Here is a 21661-nt window from a genome sequence, read left to right as displayed (position 1 = left end):
TTTCCATTTCTATGTTTTTGGGAAAATTTGAGAAAACTGGGTATTAACTCTTCTTCAGATATCTGTTAAAATTCCCCTGGGAAGCCATCTGGCCCTGGACTTTTGTTTGTTGGGAGAATTCTGATTACTGATCCAAGTTCTTTGCTGCTTATGGGTGTGTTCATATTTTCTATTTCTTCCTGATTCAGTTTTGGTAGTTTGAATGTTTCTAGGAATTTGTTCATTTCTTCCAGATTGCCCAGTTTGTTGGCACATCCTTTTTTTTTTTAATGTGTGTTTATTTATTTTGAGAGATAGAAAGCAAATGGGAGAGGGGCAGAGAGAGGGCACTCGAGAGAATCCCAAACATGCTGCATGCTCACCATGGAACAGGATGCCAGGCTTGATTTCACGATTGTGAGATCATGACCTGAGCTGAAATCAAGAGTTGGATGCTTAACCAACTGAGCCACCCAGGCTCTCTAGCATATCATTTTGCATGATATTCTCTTATAATTGTTTGTATTTCTGTGGCGTTAGTCGTGATCTCTTTCATGATTTTATTTATTTGAGTCCTTTTCTTTCTGATAAATCTAGCTTAGGTGTTTATCAATTTTAGTAATTCTTTCAAAGAATCAGCTCTTGTTTCTTTGATTTGTTATACTGTTTTTTTTGTTGTTGTTTGTTTCTGTGTCATTTATTTCTGCTCTCATCTTTATTATTTCTTTTCTGCTGGGTTTAGGCTTTATTTGCTGTTTCTTTCCTAGTTCTTTTAGGTGTAAGGTTAGGTTGTATATTTGAGAATTTTCTTGCTTCTTGAGGTAGATTTGTATTGCAATCTCTGCTACATCCCAAAGGTTTTGGACTGTCAAGTTTTCATTTTCATTTGTTTCCATGTAGTTTTTTTTTTTTTATTTCTTCTTTAATTTCCTGGTTAACCCATTCATTCTTTTTTTTATTAAATTTTTTTAAAAATTTATTTATTCTTGAGAGAGAGGGACAGAGCATGAGTCAGGGAGGGTCAGAGAAAGAGAAGGACACAGAAGCCGAAGCAGGCTCCAGGTTCTGAGCTGTCAGCACAGAGCCTGATGTGGGGCTTGAACCCACAAGCCAGGCACAAGATCATGACTTGAGCTGAAGTCGGATGCCCAACTCACTGAGCCACCCAGGTGCCCCAGCCCATTCATTCTTTAGTGAGAACTTCTTTAAACTTCATGTATTTGTGTTCTTTCCCAATTTTTTCCTGTGGTTGACTTCCAATTTCATAGCATTGTATTTCAAAATGTGCATGGTATGATCTCAGTCTCTCTGTACTTGTTGAGGGCTGATTTGTGACCCAGTACATAATCTATTCTGGAGAATGTTCCATATACACTTGAAAAAAAATGTTTATTCTACTTTAGGATGAAATGTTCTGAATATATCTGTTAAGTCCATCTGGTCCAGTGTGTCATTTAAAGACATTGTTTTATTGTTGATTTTCTGCTTAGATGATCTGTCCATTGTTGTAAGTGGGGTATTGAAGGCCCATACTATTATTGTATTATTATCAGTGAGTTTCTTTATGTTTGTGATTAATTGATTTACATATTTGGGGGCATAAAATTTTACAATTGTTCTTGATGGAGAGACCCCTTCATTATGACGTAATGCCCTTCTTCATCTCTTGTTACAGTCTTCAGTTTAAAATCTCGTTTGTCACAGGGTGCCTGGGTGGCTCAGTTGGTTAAGTGTCCGAGTCTTGATTTTGACTGAGGTCATGATCTCCCAGTCATGGCATCAAGCCCCACATTGGGATCTGTGCTTGGCGTGAAACCTGCTTAAGATTCTCTTTCTCTCCCTCTGCTTCTGTCCCCTGCTCATGCGCACACGTGCGCACACTCTCTCTCTCTCAAAATAATAAAATATATATTATAACTAATATATATTAAATTAGACATGATGTATAATTATAAAATATATATTATATTAAATATAATTTTATTATATATACTTAGACTAAAATTAATATAATTAAAATTATATTAAAAATAATATAATCAAAATTATATTAAAAATAATATAATCATATTATAATATAAGTATGGCTACCCTGGCTTTCTTTTGACGTCCATTAGTATGATTGATGGTTCTCCATCCCCTCACTTTTCGATCTGCAGGTGTCTTAGCTCTAAAATGTGTCTCTTATAGGCGGCATATAGATGGATATTGTTTTTCATCCATTCTGATACCCTATGTTGATAGATTGGGACATTTAGTCCATTTACATTCAGAGTGATTATTGATAGATATTGATAGATTTGGTGCCATTGTGTTACCTGTAAAGTTAGTGTTTCTGGTGATGTTGACGTTCTCTGTTTCTTTCTAGACTTTGTTGCTTTTGGTGTTTTTTCCCCCTACTCAAAGAGTCCCCTTTAATGTGGTATTTGTATTTTTAATTTTTTGAGGAATCGCCGTACTGTTTACTGTAGTGGCTGCATCATTTTACATTCTTACCAACAGTGCACAAGGGTTCATTTTCTTCACATCCCCTAGTGCATTCTTGTATTTCTGGAAAATGAAATATTCTACAAAATAATGATTTGTGTTAATGAAAATTTACTTTCCAGAGAACTTAGATATTACTGTATACAACTAAGAGGAGTAGTCATGCATGATGTATTATAAAAGATTTAACTAGAATGCTGAAATTTTTCTAGATAAATAGGTTTTTTTTCTCCAGTTTGGCCATATTTGTGATTGGTATAATTTTTACTACACTGTCTTTACAGAGGCTTATCTCCTGCAGAAGCAGAATTTAATTATCTGAACACAGCACGTACCTTAGAACTCTATGGAGTTGAATTCCACTATGCAAGGGTAAGTGAAGAGAACTAATGTGATGTTGTTGAGTTAGGCTCCATTTACTCTATATCCGAGTTTTTATTTAATGCCTAGTAGGATTAGGCAACCAATGGAATAACTAGTGAGTGCTGACAACATAGTTGCACTGAAAATTTCCTCTGAATATAAGTATTTTCAGAATCCCTTAAGATTTAATACCTGAGGAGAAGAATGGTTGAAGTGGGTATTTTGTGTTATTTTTAGGTTTTTATGTTATGAAGATAATTTTTGTAAAGATAATTTTGCAGACCATAAGAGATAGTACCTTTAGGCTTTTTATTTTCCAAAATAAAAGCAGGAAAAGTAGGGATTTTTGCATTCATATTCAGTGTTATAAAGATACTTTCACCTCACCGAGGCTTGTGTTACTTCACTTGTTTCCTCATTTAGTGGCATCATTATAAATTTTTATTTATAAAGCACAAAATGAAGTATGTTAACATATTTTGGTTGTCTTTCTCCCCTGTGACAAATCCCTTTATTAATAAAAGATGGAATTTACAGTCCTTGGCTTCTTCTGTACATCAGCCTGTAACAACTTTTTAATGGTGTCAAACTTTTCTGCTTCCAGAACCCTGCTGTAAGCATGTTTGTGAGTTGCTGTCCTTAATTAGTATGTCTCTATCTAAATTCTTTCTCATGATTTCTGTCCTTAATTAGTATGTCTCTATCTAAATTCTTTCTCATGATTTTATCATGAAGTTATGTTCCTTTAGAAGTATTTGGAGTACAGCTTTTCTACATAACAAATGAAAAGTGGAATTATAGGTAATCATTGTTTGAGTTGGTGATAGGTTTTATATTCTCTTGAGATAAATTAGCAATCCGAATAAGGATAGCAGTCTGAAAGGGAGTTACGTTTTCCTTAGATAATTATTTTGAATTTATTTTATAATATACACCCTCGAAGTTCTGTTCCATGTAATGGTTTTATTGTTCAGGGCCTCACCTGGCTATGTTCTTCTGGAAGAGGAGTGTTCTTGTATTTCACAAAGCTTATGTCAGTCTCTCCTTTAAAAAAAAACGAAGATTTGCTTTCCTCACATGACTAGATCTGCTAGTTCTGAGTGTTTGTAACTTGGAAATCTATTTGTTTGATTCCATTTAAAATGCATAATTAAGGCTCTCTTGAACTTTTTGTTTTCTTTAAAATGTTTCTCTCCCCCCCATCACCCCCCCCCCCCCCCCCCCCGCCCATCTCTGTTTGTGGGTTATTTTTTAACCTGATTCTCCAAAATGTAACATAGTTGTCAATATTTGTGCAGCTACATTTTGGTTTTTATCATAAGGTTTAAAACTAATGGAACTTCCTTCACATATGTAAACTAAACTATGGTTAACAATAAAAAGATCACTAAATTCCGTCATGTTAGTCCTTAGCAGTTTTCTAAAGGTAGTGTACCCTGATTGATGCCTGCTATCACTGACTGCTGTCGATGAAATACAAAGGATATGAGACTTTCTTTTTTTAATTTAAGTGACATGCTGGATCTCATGCATAACTAACCATATTGGTATTTATTGATTTGATTAAGGTAGGAGTTCTGTTGTTATTTAAATTATTAGATTGTAAAACTCTAAGAAAGCCATAAATGTAGAGTGCCAGATTAAATTACATTTTAAGTGGTCAGTTATTTAGAAGCCTAATTTGTACTGACAGAAAACGCCAGGAAAGGGTGTTTTGGTTGTGTGTGGATACTGAGAGCTTAAGAAGAAAATGTGCAGATGTCCAGTGAACGTGGAGGGGAATTTTACAGCATCCTGAATAAAAATGACAAAAAAATAGAGGAGAGAGGATACATAAAGGGAATACCTAATTGAATATCACAAGCAAAGGTGTTTGAAATAATATTTTATTTTGAAAAAAAGAGGTAAGATGTTTTCTATCTGCCTTTGAAATGTAGATTGAAAAAATCAGAGAGTAGAACAAGTTATTTATAGCAATCTGTAAAACACAAATAAGTCTTAGAGTACTCATCGTTGTGGGTCTTTTAGGTGCCTTACACAGTGTTGGTGCTAAGGGGTACTTAGCAAAACATCGGTTATCTCATGGAGTTCACAGGATGGTGGGGAAGAAAGAAATGGGTCATGCATTGACAAAAATGTGAAGATAAGAAGGGGAAAGTGCAGAATGATATGGGACTATATGACTAAACATCTAATCCAGCCTGGGAGCAAAGGTTAGGGAAGGTTTATTATAAGAAGTAATTTACCGAAAAAAAAATTTTTTTCGGTAAATTACCGAAGCCAGAAGAATGAATAAGAATTAACCAAGAGAGTGGTTTTCACTGTAGACCATCGCCATGAGTAAAGACCTGAAATCAAGAGAACATTACATGCTTAAGAAAATAAGAACATTTTATGTGTCCAGGAGATTATATGAGTAAGGGAAAAGGGAACTGTAGAAAATTAAAGAATGACTGAGAACTTCAAGATAGAAAGAGAAAAAAAGATTCAAGGTAAGGGAGCAGGGACGTAGTTTGTGTTTTAAAATAATATGGTAAATGGATTTGTTTTTTTTTAGGGGTGTGTGTATGTGTTCAGTTGTGTCAGTTTTAACATATCTATAGATTTACGTAACCACTACCACAATCAGAATAAAGATAATCCATTATCCCATAAACTCTTGCTCATGCTGCTCCTTTGTAATCTAATCTTACACTTCTCCCTAATCCCTGGCAACTGGTTCTATTTTCTGACTCTAAATTTTTGTCTTTTCCGAAATGTCTTACAAACGGAATCCTATATTATGTAACCTTCTGAGACGGGCTTTTTACAGTAATGCATTTGAGATTTATCCAAGTTATTGTGTATTTCAATAGTTCATTCCTTTTTTGTTGTTGTTTGTTTATTCATCCATGGAAGAACATCTGGATTGTTTGTGGTTGTTTTTTGTTTTTTTTTTTATTACTAGACCACTGCAGAAAAATCATTTACAGTTTTTTTGTGTGGATTTAAGTTCTCATTTCTGTAGGGTAAAAACCCCAGAGTGGGATGGCTGGGTCATATGGTAAGTGTGTATTTAGCTTTACATGAAACTGCCAAACTGTTTTCCAAAGTGACTGAACAACTTTGTATCCTTACTCGCAATATTGTGCAAGTTCCAGTTCACATCCTTTTTTGGCATTGTCTGTTTTGTTTTGTTTTGTTTTGTTTTGTTTTGTTTCTTTTCAAGCTTTTCTAATAGATGGGTTTCATCTCAGCATGTATTTACTTTGTATCTCTCTGTTGACTAATGATGTTGAGCATCATATCTTCTTTGATGAATAAGCTGTTCAAATATTTTGCCCATTATTTGTTTCTTTTCTTACCCCCCCCCCTTTTTTTTTTAAAGAACTCTCTATATATTCTAGATACACTTTTTTGATGGGTATGTGATTTGCAGATGTTTTTCCCCATTCTTTGGAGCAAAAGAAAGTGATAATTTATAATATTGCTTACTCAATCACTGATAGAACAGATAGCTAAAATCTTTATCTTGCTGATTTTTAGACTAACAATGCAGTCAGCAAACTTGACTTAATTGATTTATGTAGAATATCGCATCCAGCAACTCCACAGTATGTATGATTTTCAAACACACAATATAATTTTTGAAAAACAAAAGGAAACTTTAAAAATCTTCTGAACATTTGGAAATCAAGAAATACACTTCTAAATAAACAGTGGATGCAAATGCAGTCATTATTTCCACCCAGCACTCTGTGCTTTATTCTCAGATTCTTACCTACAAAGAATAAGGATTAGTTACCCCCAAATTTTTGGTTAGGATCAGTTGATGAAATAATGATATGAAAGTAATCTTGAAAATACAATTTGAACATATGATATTAATTCCAAGGAACATTTTGGGAGCTAAATTTACATTTTTGTGAAGAATTTCTGACCTCTTAAAATGTTATAAAAGCACTATCTCAGGAGTAATTGCTAGTGTAATTAAACTGTCTTAATTTGTTAAATGAATGGTTTGAGGGCTCACCAAACACCTATTGTCTTTTCTAATGAAAACTGTTCAGTGTTTATTAAACTGTGAGAATAGAATAAAAGAACATAATAGAGTTATAAGATACCTATGCCATAGGTCCTCCAGTTCAATCTCTGTTTTATAAGGATGTCAGTGTAATGTAAACTCTGTATTGCATAACCTTGTTACCTAAATGTAAAAGTAATCACAGAAAGTTTGGCTTTAGGATTTCAGTTAAGTAGAGGATGCTCTAAATTAACCCTAAAACAGTTTTAGGCTTGTTGTCAGTATCTTATTTCCATAGGTATTTGTAATAACAATGAAGATAATTCTAATGAAAAATAACTTTTGCCCTTCAGCGTTCCAAAGGAAAGGAAAGCTTATTGATGCTATTTTGATTATTCATTCATTCAATGAATATTTATTGAGCACCTTCTATGTTCCAAGTCCTGTTTATAGACACTGTGGATACAGCACTGAGTAAAGCAGGTAAAAAAAAACCCAACCCTCATGACGCTTGCATTCTGGTGGGCAAGACAGACTATAAACAAATAATTGAGTATATCAGAATACATAGTAGGTATTCCATGGAAGTAAAGTTTACAGTAATAGGCAAATAGAATAGCAATCACCTGTGGAAGGGTTTTATTAGCTGGGAGGCTCATGAGGGAGCCTTCTTGGATTTTGAAAATATGTATCTTTGTGTTGGTTACACAGACATATATATATGTATGTGTAGGTATATATGTAAAATTTTGAGTTGCACATGTAAGATTTGTACATTTTATTTATTTTTTTAAATGTTAACGTTTTTATTTTAGAGAGAGAGAGCGTGAGCAGGGAGAGGGGCAGAGGGAGTGAGAGAGAGAATCCTAATCAGTTTCCATGCTCAGCTCAGACCCCAACACAGGGCTCTATTGCATGACCCTGGGATCATGACCTGAGTGGAAATCAAGAGCCAGATTCTCAACCAACTGTGCCACCCACATGCCCCTATACATTTTAATATATGTACATTATACTTAATTTTTCTTTAACTAAATACATAACATATCAGATAGTAATAGATGCTGTGGAGGAAAATTACTTGAGAAAGGGGAGTGAGACTGACAAAGTGTGGTATCAGGGAAGGCCTCACTGAGACTATCAACAGATTTGAAGGTGTTATGCAGATACATATCTAGGGGAGAGGAGACATCAATGGAAACCATGAAATAGGTTGCTTGGAAGTTCAGGGAACAGCAGAGAGACCATTATGGCTGGTGCAGTATAAGGTAGGAAAGAAGAGTATTGATTAGTTTAAGGTGGACTAAGGTTTTATAAGACATTTTAAACACTACAACTTTTAATTCTAAGCAAGACCAGTAGACAGTTTGAGGAGATAAAAGTCTTGGTGTGATTTACATTTTGAAAAGATAACAATGGCTGCCATTTGAGAGTATTCTATAAGGCACTAAGAGACCAGCTAGACTCTTACCATGATCAAGGTGAGAAATAATGGTGTTTGTAGCAGTTGGGTGGTGAAAAGTAATCAGATTCTGTATATATTTTGAATATGGAAGTGACAGCATTTACTGATGTATTGGCTATAGGATGTGAGAGAAAAAGGATTCAGGAGTGATTCCAAAGTTTTTGGTCTGAACAGCTAGACAGATGATGTAACTACTCAGGAAGATGGGAAAGACCAGGGAGAAGCAGGTTGGAAGGGTGGGTCAAGAATTAGTCTCACAACAGTCAAATTTTAGAAGACTTTTTACACATCCACACGAAGGAGGGTAGGCAATTCAGTGTATAGGACTGAGTTCAGAAGAGAGGTCTGGACTAAAGACAGACATTGGGAATTGTCAGCTCATAGTTAATATTCAAAGCCATGAAATGAGAGCACTCGGAGAAATCTAGTAAACACTGAAGAGAAAGGTCCTCAGAGCTGGAACACTTCAGAGATTAGAGAGATGAGGAAGAACCAGGAGGAAGCAACCATATAGATAGAAAGCCTGTCTTTCAGACACGTGTGTGTCTTTGAAGAGAAGCAAATTAGGAGTGTTCAACTATGTCAGATGAGAACTGAATTAGACATGTGGAAGTCATCGGTGGCCTTGTAAGAACAGTTTGGGGGTATTTTGATGGCCTAGGCTGATTACAGAGTATACAAGAAGGAATACAAGGACAGTAATTTTGAGAGGTTTTTGCCATACAGGACACAGGTAATAATAATAGCACCTAAATAGTATTTACTAAGTGTCCAACACCTTCTTAAGACTTTATGTATATTAATCTCAGTTAATCCTTACAGTATCCCAGTGAGGTAGGAGTATTATCATTTCTTCACAGATGAGGAAAGTGAGACACAGAGATACTAAGTAATTTAGCCATACGATGTCTATTTCTATATTGAAAAACCAATTTATAGCTTCTTCTAAAACACTGGTTTTAACTTACATGCATTTGAAAACTTTTTGACAGATTGGTTAGAATAATCAAATAATTTAAAAATGTAATCTCTTGAAACAGAGAAAAGAGTTTCTTCCGTCAGAGTGGAGCAGTATATATGACTTCATCTGTGTCCCCCTAGAGTATTCAGATCACCCAGTGACTTTCCATAATTTTGCTGTGTGTTTTCACTCATCACATCTTGTCTAGACATAGCTTGTGTGTGTGTGTGTGTGTGTGTGTGATGTATCAGACATCTTTATGAAAGGATCAGTAGATAACTTCCTGTGTTCATTTTCACTGAATAATTTGAGTTTGCCTACACTGTTAAGCCTACGTAAGGCACACAAACTTTTGTTTTTGAATTAGTGAATGTATATTATGCCTAACTACATTAAAAACATATAAACATAAACATTTTAATCATATATGGGGAAAACATAAAGCTAAAGGTTAAAAGAGAACATAATTTCAACATACGTTACAGAAATTTTTAATATCCATGTTTTATTTTATTCATAATATTCTTATTTTGTATTCATATTTCATATTCTAAGGATTAATTTTTTATGGACATGTAATTAGAAATATAGGAAAAAGATGAGCATTTAACAGGAGAAATACAAATGATTGATATTATGAAAAATTGCTTGCTTTTTCTAATCCTCTAAAATAGAATCCTGAGGTGTGCCTGGCTGGCTCAGTAGAACATGTGGCTCTTGGTATTGAGGTCATGAGTTTGAACCCCACATTTGCTGTAGAGGTTACTAATAAAAATGAAAAATAAACTTTAAAAAAATCTAAAAAAATAAAATATAACCATGAAAATAACAAGGAGAAACCAATTTCATAAAATTTGCAAAAATTCAAAGGATTAAAAATATCCATTATTGGTAAGAGTATGCAAAGTGGACATTTTGAAACATTGTTGAAGTATAACTTGATATAACCCTTTTGGAGTGCAGATATTCATATGCTCTTCAATCATTTCCATTTCTCAGATTCTATCCTATAGAATATTTATATAAGTGTTTTAAATAGTGTGTTCAAGAATTTTTATTACAGCACTGTTTGTAATAAAAAATTAGAAACACTAAATAAATGAACAGAAATGGTTAAGAAATTGTGATAAATCCATGCTTTGGAATAATATGCAGCAGTAAATAATTTACAGAATAAGATATCATATTTTTTGTTGATTAAAGAAATTGTGTAGTTATATAAAATATGTATTTATATTTTTTATAAACATAAAATATTAATAGTGTCTATCCCTGGGGAATGAGGCAGAGAAGGTGAGGGATGCTGTTTGACTTCCTGGTATTTCTATATTTGTTTGAAATATTTTAATAATTACAAATAATTAAAATTATTTTCATAGCTACCCTACACCACTTTAAATTAATGTTTCCCCCACCCATAATATAAAATTTTAGTGGGATTGAGTTACTTTACTCTTAACCTGTGACAATAGACAGGTTAGAACATTAGGTAGTCTTAGCTGTCCAGTTTGTGTTTAGAACAGTATTCTCCAAAGGAAAGGAGGGAGGACCACTACAGGTCATGGAATAATGATAGGTTGAGGTATGGGTCAAAAATATTAGAATATTCATATTCATCCTAAATCTCAACCATTTACATTGTTATTTTTTAGCCTATTACAAAACAGATACACAACTGTGTACTGTATTTCAGGGATCATCGGCAGCTGCCCCCAAGTCAAGAAGTAGATGTTAGCCATCCATTCCAGAAACCTTCTTTGTGCCCTGTCACGATAATAGCCCCTTCCTACATTGTATTTTTTTATGGTTTTATCACCCAAGTGTGCCTTCATAGATACTACAACTTGGCCTTGCTGTTTGTTTGTTTTAACTAGATCACTTTAAATCTCTGTTAATCTCTGTTAAAATTTTCATGTTAAAGAGCTGGGCCATTTCACCTTTAATTTGTCATGGTCTGGACTGTACTGATCACATATTAATGGTGTAACTCAACGTGTTCTGCTTTCTGTGTATTACTTGCAGATTGGCAGCTTGATTAAGGGGCATGTTCAGAGTAAGAATTGATCCCTTTTTTGTGTGATTTTATCAGGAGGCACATAATGTCTGGTTTTCACTTCTGTTTTTAATGTTAGTAGCCATTGATGTTCAGTGCCTGGATCCGTTAATTCACTGGAGGCTGCACTTAAGTCTTATCTTAAGTCTTTTGTTTTTATTTATTTACTGGGATAATTTTTTTTTTAATGTTTATTTTTTGAGAGAGAAAGAGCATGAGCAAGGGAGAGAGAGAAGGAGACACAGAATCTGAAGCAGGCTCCAGGCTCAGGGCTGTCAGCACAGACACTGACGGAGGACTCGAACTCACGAGCCATGAGATCATGACCTGAGGCAAAGTTGGATGCTTAACTGACGAAGCCACCCATTATGTGTAATTACATAAATTACACATGTGGCTTGTACTGTTGGACAGCTCTGGTCTTGCAGCTGTCTCCAGAAGAACTCCCTGAAATGCAAGAAATGTTCTAGACCTGTGCTGTCACTCAAAAAGTGGTTAGTGTGATTGAGGAAGTGAAGTTTTAACTTTATGTCAGTTTAATGAATTTCCATTTAAATAGTTGCATGCGTTTAGTGACTACTCTTTTGGACATGCATGTCAGGTGGGCTGGGATCTGGTTAGAGGGGGGTCTGGAGTTCTGTCCCTGGGTGAGAAACTTGTTCATGTGGGCTAATGAATTTTCACAGAGAAGATGGACTCAAGGGGTGCCTGGGTGGCTTAGGCAGTTAAGCACCAGACTTAACCTCAGGTCATGATCTCCTGGTTCCTGGGTTCAAGCCCCGAGTTGGACTCTCAGCTGACAGCTCAGAGCCTGGAGCCTGCTTTGGATTCTGTGTCTCCCTCTCTCTGCCCCTCCCCTACTCACGCTCTGTCTCAAAATGAATAAACATTAAAAAAAATTTTTTTTAATTAAAAATGCACAAAATCTTTAAAAAAAATATGAACTTGATCTAGACTTTGGTTTGATTCATTAGAGAAACACGAAGAAGGCGTGAGAACCGCCTTAAAGAAATATGTAATTATGGGTACACAAAACATCACAGAACTGGCTTGATGAGAAACAGTTTTTTCTAGTTAGAAGGGAGAGATAAAGTGGGATGGGATGGTTGTTTAAAGGCCTACAGTGCCAAGGGAAGAAGATGGCAGCGTAGGAGGACGCTTGGCTCACCGCGCGTCCTGCTGATCACTTAGAGTCCACCTACACCTGCCTAAATAACCCAGAAAACCACCAGAGGACTGGCAGAACGGACTCTCCGGAGCCAAGCGCAGACAAGAGGCCCATGGAAGAGGGTAGGAAGGGCGGCGAGGCGGTGCGTGCTCCACGGACTGGCGGGAGGGAGCTGGGGCGGAGGGGCGGCTTGCCGGCCAAGCAGAGCCCCCGAGTCTGGCTTGCAAAAGCGGAGGGGCCGGACGGCGGAGCGTGTTCCGACAGCAAGCGAGACTTAGCGTCTGGGAGGTCATAAGTTAACAGCTCTGCTCAGAAAGCGGGAAGGCTGGAGGACAAAGGGAGGGAGAGCTGCTGAGCCCCCGGACGACAGAGCTCAGTTTGGTGGGGAACAAAGGCGCTCGCCAGCGCCATCTCCCCCGCCCATCCCCCAGCCAAAATCCCAAAGGGAACCAGTTCCTGCCAGGGAACTTGCTCGCTCCCCGCAAACACCCAACTCTGTGCTTCTGCGGAGCCAAACCTCCGGCAGCGGATCTGACTCCCTCCCGCTGCCACAGGGCCCCTCCTGAAGTGGATCACCTAAGGAGAAGCGAGCTAAGCCTGCCCCTCCTGCCCCCATGCACCTTGCCTACCCACCCCAGCTAATACGCCAGATCCCCAGCACCACAAGCCTGGCAGTGTGCAAGTAGCCCAAACGGGCCACGCCACCCCACAGTGAATCCCGCCCCTAGGAGAGGGGAAGAGAAGGCACACACCAGTCTGGCTGTGGCCCCAGCAGTGGGCTGGGGGCAGACATCAGGACTGACTGCGGCCCCGCCCACCAACTCCAGTTATACACCACAGCACAGGGGAAGTGCCCTGCAGGTCCTCACCACTCCAGGGACTATCCAAAATGACCAAACGGAAGAATTCCCCTCAGAAGAATCTCCAGGAAATAACAACAGCTAATGAACTGATCAAAAAGGATTTAAATAATATAACAGAAAGTGAATTTAGAATAATAGTCATAAAATTAATCGCTGGGCTTGAAAACAGTATAGAGGACAGCAGAGAATCTCTTGCTACAGAGATCAAGGGACTAAGGAGCAGTCACGAGGAGCTGAAAAGCGCTTTAAACGAAATGCAAAGCAAAATGGAAACGACGACAGCTCGGATTGAAGAGGCAGAGGAGAGAATAGGTGAACTAGAAGATAAAGTTATGGAAAAAGAGGAAGCTGAGAGAAAGATTAAAAAAATCCAGGAGTATAAGGGGAAAATTAGAGAACTAAGTGATACACTAAAAAGAAATAATATACGCATAATTGGTATCCCAGAGGAGGAAGAGAGAGGGAAAGGTGCTGAAGGGGTACTTGAAGAAATTATAGCTGAGAACTTCCCTGAACTGGGGAAGGAAAAAGGCATTGAAATCCAAGAGGCACAGAGAACTCCCTTCACACGTAACTTGAATCGATCTTCTGCACGACATATCATAGTGAAACTGGCAAAATACAAGGATAAAGAGAAAATTCTGAAAGCAGCAAGGGATAAACGTGCCGTCACATATAAAGGGAGACCTATAAGACTCGTGACGGATCTCTCTTTTGAAACTTGGCAGGCCAGAAAGAATTGGCACGATATTTTCAGTGTGCTAAACAGGAAAAAAATGCAGCCGAGAATCCTTTATCCAGCAAGTCTGTCATTTAGAATAGAAGGAGAGATAAAGGTCTTCCCAAGCAAACAAAAACTGAAGGAATTTGTCACCACTAAACCAGCCCTACAAGAGATCCTAAGGGGGATCCTGTGAGACAAAGTACCAGAGACATCACTACAAGCATAAAACATACAGACATCACAATGACTCTAAACCCGTATCTTTCTATAATAACACTGAATATAAATGGATTAAATGCGCCAACGAAAAGACATAGGGTATCAGAATGGATAAAAAAACAAGACCCATCTATTTGCTGTCTACAAGAGACTCATTTTAGACCTGAGGACACCTTTAGATTGAGAGTGAGGGGATGGAGAACTATTTATCATGCTACTGGAAGCCAAAAGAAAGCTGGAGTAGCCATACTTCTATAAGACAAACTAGACTTTAAATTAAAGGCTGTAACAAGAGATGAAGAAGGGCATTATATAATAATTACAGGGTCTATCCATCAGGAAGAGCTAACAATTATAAATGTCTATGCGCCGAATACCGGAGTCCCCAAATATATAAAACAATTACTCACAAACATAAGCAACCTTATTGATAAGAATGTGGTAATTGCAGGGGACTTTAACACCCCACTTACAGAAATGGATAGATCATCTAGACACACGGTCAATAAAGAAACAAGGGCCCTGAATGAGTCATTGGATCAGATGGACTTGACAGATATATTTAGAACTCTGCATCCCAAAGCAACAGAATATACTTTCTTCTCGAGTGCACATGGAACATTCTCCAAGATAGATCATATACTGGGTCACAAAACAGCCCTTCATAAGTTTACAAGAATTGAAATTATACCATGCATACTTTCAGACCACAACGCTATGAAGCTTGAAATCAACCACAGGAAAAAGTCTGGAAAACCTCCAAAAGCATGGAGGTTAAAGAACACCCTACTAACGAATGAGTGGGTCAACCAGGCAATTAGAGAAGAAATTAAAAAATATATGGAAACAAGCGAAAATGAAAATACAACAATCCAAACGCTTTGGGACGCAGCGAAGGCAGTCCTGAGAGGAAAATACATTGCAATCCAGGCCTATCTCAAGAAACAAGAAAAATCCCAAATACAAAATCTAACAGCACACCTAAAGGAAATAGAAGCAGAACAGCAAAGGCAGCCTAAACCCAGCAGAAGAAGAGAAATAATAAAGATCAGAGCAGAAATAAACAATATAGAATCTAAAAAAACTGTAGAGCAGATCAACGAAACCAAGAGTTGGTTTTTGGAAAAAATAAACAAAATTGACAAACCTCTAGCCAGGCTTCTCAAAAAGAAAAGGGAGATGACCCAAATAGATAAAATCATGAACGAAAATGGAATTATTACAACCAATCCCTCAGAGATACAAACAATTATCAGGGAATACTATGAAAAATTATATGCCAACAAATTGGACAACCTGGAAGAAATGGACAAATTCCTAAACACCCACACTCTTCCAAAACTCAATCAGGAGGAAATAGCTTGAACAGACCCATAACCAGCGAAGAAATTGAATCGGTTATCAAAAATCTCCCAACAAATAAGAGTCCAGGACCAGATGGCTTCCCAGGGGAGTTCTACCAGACGTTTAAAGCAGAGATAATACCTATCTTTCTCAAGCTATTCCAAGAAATAGAAAGGGAAGGAAAACTTCCAGACTCATTCTATGAAGCCAGCATTACTTTGATTCCTAAACCAGAGACCCAGTAAAAAAAAGAGAACTACAGGCCAATATCCCTGATGAATATGGATGCAGAAATCCTCAATAAGATACTAGCAAATCGAATTCAACGGCATATAAAAAGAATTATTCACCATGATCAAGTGGGATTCATTCCTGGGATGCAGGGCTGGTTCAACATTCGCAAATCAATCAACGTGATACATCACATTAACAAAAAAAAAAGAGAAGAACCATATGATCCTGTCAATCGATGCAGAAAAGGCCTTTGACAAAATCCAGCACCCTTTCTTAATAAAAACCCTTGAGAAAGTCGGGATAGAAGGAACATACTTAAAGATCATAAAAGCCATTTATGAAAAGCCCACAGCTAACATCATCCTCAACGGGGAAAAACTGAGAGCTTTTTCCCTGAGATCAGGAACACGACAGGGATGCCCATTCTCACCGCTGTTGTTTAACAGTGCTGGAAGTTCTGGCATCAGCAATCAGACAACAAAAGGAAATCAAAGGCATCAAAATTGGCAAATATGAAGTCAAGCTTTCGCTTTTTGCAGATGACATGATATTATACATGGAAAATCCGATAGACTCCACCAAAAGTCTGCTAGAACTGATACATGAATTCAGCAAAGTTGCAGGATACAAAATCAATGTACAGAAATCAGTTGCATTCTAATACACTAACAATGAAGCAACAGAAAGACAAATAAAGAAACTGATCCCATTCACAATTGCACCAAGAAGCATAAAATACCTAGGAATAAATCTAACCAAAGATGTAAAAGATCTGTATGCTGAAAACTATAGAAAGCTCATGAAGGTAATTGAAGAAGATATAAAGAAATGGAAAGACATTCCCTGCTTATGGATTGGAAGAATAAATATTGTCAAAATGTCAATACCACCCAAAGTTATCTACACATTCGATGCAATCCCAATCAAAATTGCACCAGCATTCTTCTCGAAACTAGAACAAGCAATCCTAAAATTCATATGGAACCACAGAAGGCCCCGAATAGCCAAAGTAATTTTGAAGAAGAAGACCAAAGCAGGAGGCATCACAATCCCAGACTTTAGCCTCTACTACAAAGCTGTCATCATCAAGACAGCATGGTATTGGCACAAAAACAGACACATAGACCAATGGAATAGAATAGAAACCCCAGAACTAGACCCACAAACGTATGGCCAACTCATCTTTGACAAAGCAGGAAAGAACATCCAATGGAAAAAAGACAGCCTCTTTAACAAATGGTGCTGGGAGAACTGGACAGCAACATGCAGAAGGTTGAAACTAGACCACTTTCTCACACCATTCACAAAAATAAACTCAAAATGGATAAAGGACCTGAATGTGAGACAGGAAACCATCAAAACCTTAGAGGAGAAAGCAGGAAAAGACCTCTCTGACCTCAGCCGTAGTAATCTCTTACTCGACACATCCCCAAAGGCAAGGGAATTAAAAGCAAAAGTGAATTACTGGGACCTTATGAAGATAAAAAGCTTCTGCACAGCAAAGGAAACAACCAACAAAACTAAAAGGCAACCAACGGAATGGGAAAAGATATTTGCAAATGACATATCGGACAAAGGGCTAGTATCCAAAATCTATAAAGAGCTCACCAAACTCCACACCCGAAAAACAAATAACCCAGTGAAGAAATGGGCAGAAAACATGAAAAGACACTTCTCTAAAGAAGACATCCGGATGGCCAACAGGCACATGAAAAGATGTTCAACGTCTTTCCTTATCAGGGAAATACAAATCAAAACCACACTCAGATATCACCTCACGCCAGTCAGAGTGGCCAAAATGAACAAATCAGGAGACTATAGATGCTGGAGAGGATGTGGAGAAACGGGAACCCTCTTGCACTGTTGGTGGGAATGCAAATTGGTGCAGCCGCTCTGGAAAGCAGTGTGGAGGTTCCTCAGAAAATTAAAAATAGACCTACCCTATGACCCAGCAATAGCACTGCTAGGAATTTATCCAAGGGATACAGGAGTGCTGATGCATAGGGGCACTTGTACCCCAATGTTTATAGCAGCACTCTCAACAATAGCCAAATTATGGAAAGAGCCTAAATGTCCATCAACTGATGAATGGATAAGGAAATTGTGGTTTATATACACAATGGAATAATACGTGGCAATGAGAAAGAATGAAATATGGCCTTTTGTAGCAACGTGGATGGAACTGGAGAGTGTGATGCTAAGTGAAATAAGCCATACAGAGAAAGACAGATACCATATGGTTTCACTCTTATGTGGATCCTAAGAAACTTAACAGAAAACCAGGGGGGAAGGGAAGGAAAAAAAAAAAAAAAAAAGAGGTTAGAGTGGGAGAGAGCCAAAACATAAGAGACTGTTAAAAACTGAGAACAAACTGAGGTTTGATGGGGGGTGAGAGGGAGGGGAGGGTGGGTAATGGGTATTGAGGAGGGCACCTTTTGGGATGAGCACTGGGTGTTGTATGGAAATCAATTTGACAATAAATTTCATATATTAAAAAAAAATGAATAAACATTTAAAAATTAAAAAAAATAAATAAGTAAAGGCCTACAGTGCCACGCTAAACAGTTAAGACCTCTTCCTACTGGTGATAGAGATCCATTCATTTAACATTTAACAAATGAGTACAGTTGACCCTTGTACAGTGCAGGGGTTAGGGGCACCAACCTTTATCCCCCCAGTACAGTCCAAAATCTTCATGTAATTTCTGATTCCCCCAAAAGTTTACTAATCGACACTGTTGACCCAAAGCCTTACTGATAACATAGTTGATTAACATGTATTTTTTATGTTACATGTATTATATACTACATTCTTACAATAAAGTAAACTAGAGAAAAGAAAATGTTACTAAGAAAATCATCGGGAAGAAAAAATACATTTACAGGACTCTATTGATCTGTGTACATCGTCTAAATACAAGATGAATGGTCTGTCAGTACCTACATCAATATTGTCTTCTATTATACAAAACACTGTAGATATTAAATGTATTACTAACACTAGACATCAAAAATGAAAAGTTAATGTGAAAAAGAAATACATATTTATTTACAGGAGTAACGATTCATACATTGATAATGGAGAAGCAGAGGTATGAATGCTATGTACCAATGAATGAATCATTATAAAATATTTATGGCTTACAATATTGCACTCATAGTCCTGATACAATATCGGAAGCATTGTTAATCTTTTTAAAAACGACTTACCGATGATGGTAGGCTAGTTATACAGTTTCTCCAATTAGGAGACAGAGGCATACTGCACAGAATGTAATTCTTTGAAAGCAGAATTATAAAACACTAAGCAAACTAACACATTATTAATTTTATATTAAATATCACAGACCTCATTCCTGTATAAGGATAGGCTATCCACTTCCATATGAGTCTTGCACATGATGTTCTCCAGGCGAATACTTAGACATTGCTGATGATAATGGCACAGAAATGTTTCATACAGTTTTTCCCATATGGTCAGATTTCTGCACAAAGATACCCACACACATTCACAACAGATAAGTTTATAAGCCGAATAGCATGATGATTATTTGCAGTTCGTAGAGTGGTAGATTGTCATAAGGTCTTCATCCTCGTCTTCACAGTGAGTCGGCTGTGGAGGAAGAAGAAATGGGGTTGGTCTTACTACCTGAGAGGTGAGCAGAGGTGTAAGAAGTGGGGAAGGTGGAAGTGGGCAGGAGAGGTAGGCACACTCGGTGTAACTTTATGGAAATGCATTGTAATTTCTACCAGGCTTTTTTGCTCTTTAACTTCTCTAATAAAATTTCTGTACGGTTACCAGTTCCTCCACTGTCTGCTTTAGTTGCAGTGCTCCTATCATAGAAGGGCCCATGTTGCAAAAGAAAAGTCAAAAGCAGTCTTCAATAATTAACTCTTCTGCTAGGTTGTCCAGTGTCAGTTCATTGCTGCACTGCTTCTTCCACTTCTTCCTCATCATCTAGCACTAATTTTGGGAGCACTCACCTCTATCAAGTCACCTTGTTAATCCTGTGGTGCGGTGCTCTTGAGTTTCTTGATAGGTCTGTATCATGAAACCTTTGACCCTCCATCTTTAATCCGTCTCATGATTTTCTTGACTGGCTCTGTCATAAGTCCTGTAAAGTTATCTGGACACAGTTTTCTCCCCCAGGAATTTATTGTTTCGAGCTTGATGGCTTTCATGGCCTTTTCTGTAATAACAATGACATCCTCAAGATCCTTCCAAACTTGCATGATGTTTTCTTTATCAGGGCTCCTTCCTGTACCGTGGACAGTCCTTTCTATAGAGACTGTGTGCAGTGAGCCTTTAAGGACCTTAAGGACCTTAACGACCCCCCTGATCTGGAGGCTGAATTAGGGATACTGTGTTTGGGGGCAAGCAGAATATTTTGACATTGTTGCTGTTGAACTCACGGGGTTCTGGATGGCCAGGGGCATTGTTCAGTATCAAAAGAACTTCAAAAGGTAGTCCCTTACAGGCAAAGTACTTCTGGAATTCAAGGAGAAAACATTAGTGGAACCAATCCAGAAAAAGAGTTGTCATTGTCCAGGCCTTCTTGTAAAACCAAAAGACTGGCAGATGGTGTTCATTTTTTCCCTTCAGAGGTGGAGCGTTAGCAGTTTGGGATAAGCAGTTTTGATCATAAACTCAACTGCGTTTGCGCAAAGCAGAGGTGACCTAGCCTTTCCTGCTTTAAATCCACAGGCTTGCTTCTTTGCCTTACTAATAAATGTCCTTTATAGCATTTTCTTTCCCCGGATGCAGCACTTTTACCTGCATTGAAAACATGTTCAGGCAGATACCCTTTCTCCTCCATGATTTTCTGAATGGCACCTGGGAACGTGTCTCCTGACTCCTCAGCAGAGACTGCTTTTCCTGTTTTCTTGTCATTTTTAAAGCCAAACTTCTTTCTAAAATTATCAGACCATCCTTTTCTGGCATTAAATCCTTCAGGTTTAGATCCTACACCTTCTTTTTGCTTTACATTGTCATATAATGACTTTGCTTTTTCTCACATCATATTAGAGTTTATAGAGACATACCTTTCTTATAGCGGTCCATTACCCACAAAAAAGCTACATTTTCAATATGAGATGAAAAGGTACATTTTGCACCAAGTACCAGGTTGTTGTGCATGCTAGTATAGTTGCAGCAATGGCTTCATGAATTTCCTTTTCCTTTTTTACAATGGTACTCATGCTGGATTCATTTATCTTGAAACAGCAGGCAGCCACAATTGCAGACCTCAGTCTATTAAGCAATTCAGCTTTTTTCTTATAATGTCATGATTTTCTTTGCTTCTTGGGAACACTTCCAGCATCACTAAGTAGCACTTTTTATGGGTCCCATGATGTTACTGGAAGTTTATGGTATTACACTAAACACATTGAAAAATAAGCAAGAGCTGTGAGAAATCACTTTTGCTGCTAGATGGAGTTTATTGGAGAGACCAAACCGCACATGCAGAGATGGTTAGTGTCACACCATATTTTAAGCCGATGCTTGGCAACACCTGAGCTTACTGCGACAGCAACAGGAGGTGACTATGAAATTATTACAGTGATACAGTATGTACTACAGGAAATGTTATGCAGTTATGATTTCATACAAATGTTTACATTTCTATTGACTGAATGATGCCTTGTATGGTCTGTAAGTGTGCAGAAGTTTTGATACATCCTAACTTTTTATAATATGTTTGTGTGTATTGGGGCACCTGGGTAGCTCAGTTGCTTCAGTATCTGACTTGGTTTTGGCTCAAGTCATGATCTTGAGATTGAGCCTCACATTGGGCTCTG

At 37.6% G+C, this 21661-nt stretch overlaps 1 protein-coding gene across 10 annotated transcripts in view; it reads left to right on the top strand.

The window, feature by feature from the left end:
• The window catches only part of PTPN4 (protein tyrosine phosphatase non-receptor type 4), a 237290-nt gene that overhangs the window by 122661 nt on the left and 92968 nt on the right, over nt 1-21661 (top strand). For all 10 annotated transcript variants that reach the window (XM_045479514.1, XM_045479510.1, XM_045479513.1 and 7 more), the window contains one exon: nt 2751-2838. In XM_045479514.1, the coding sequence (XP_045335470.1) occupies nt 2751-2838 (88 nt within the window). The remainder of the gene's footprint in view (nt 1-2750; nt 2839-21661) is intronic.

This window comes from Leopardus geoffroyi, chromosome C1 (assembly GCF_018350155.1).
Source record: "Leopardus geoffroyi isolate Oge1 chromosome C1, O.geoffroyi_Oge1_pat1.0, whole genome shotgun sequence".
In the NCBI taxonomy this organism is placed as follows: Eukaryota; Metazoa; Chordata; class Mammalia; order Carnivora; family Felidae; genus Leopardus; species Leopardus geoffroyi.
The sequence above is the reverse complement of the archived record's forward strand: the minus strand, read 5'-3'. Positions and strand labels throughout refer to the sequence as shown.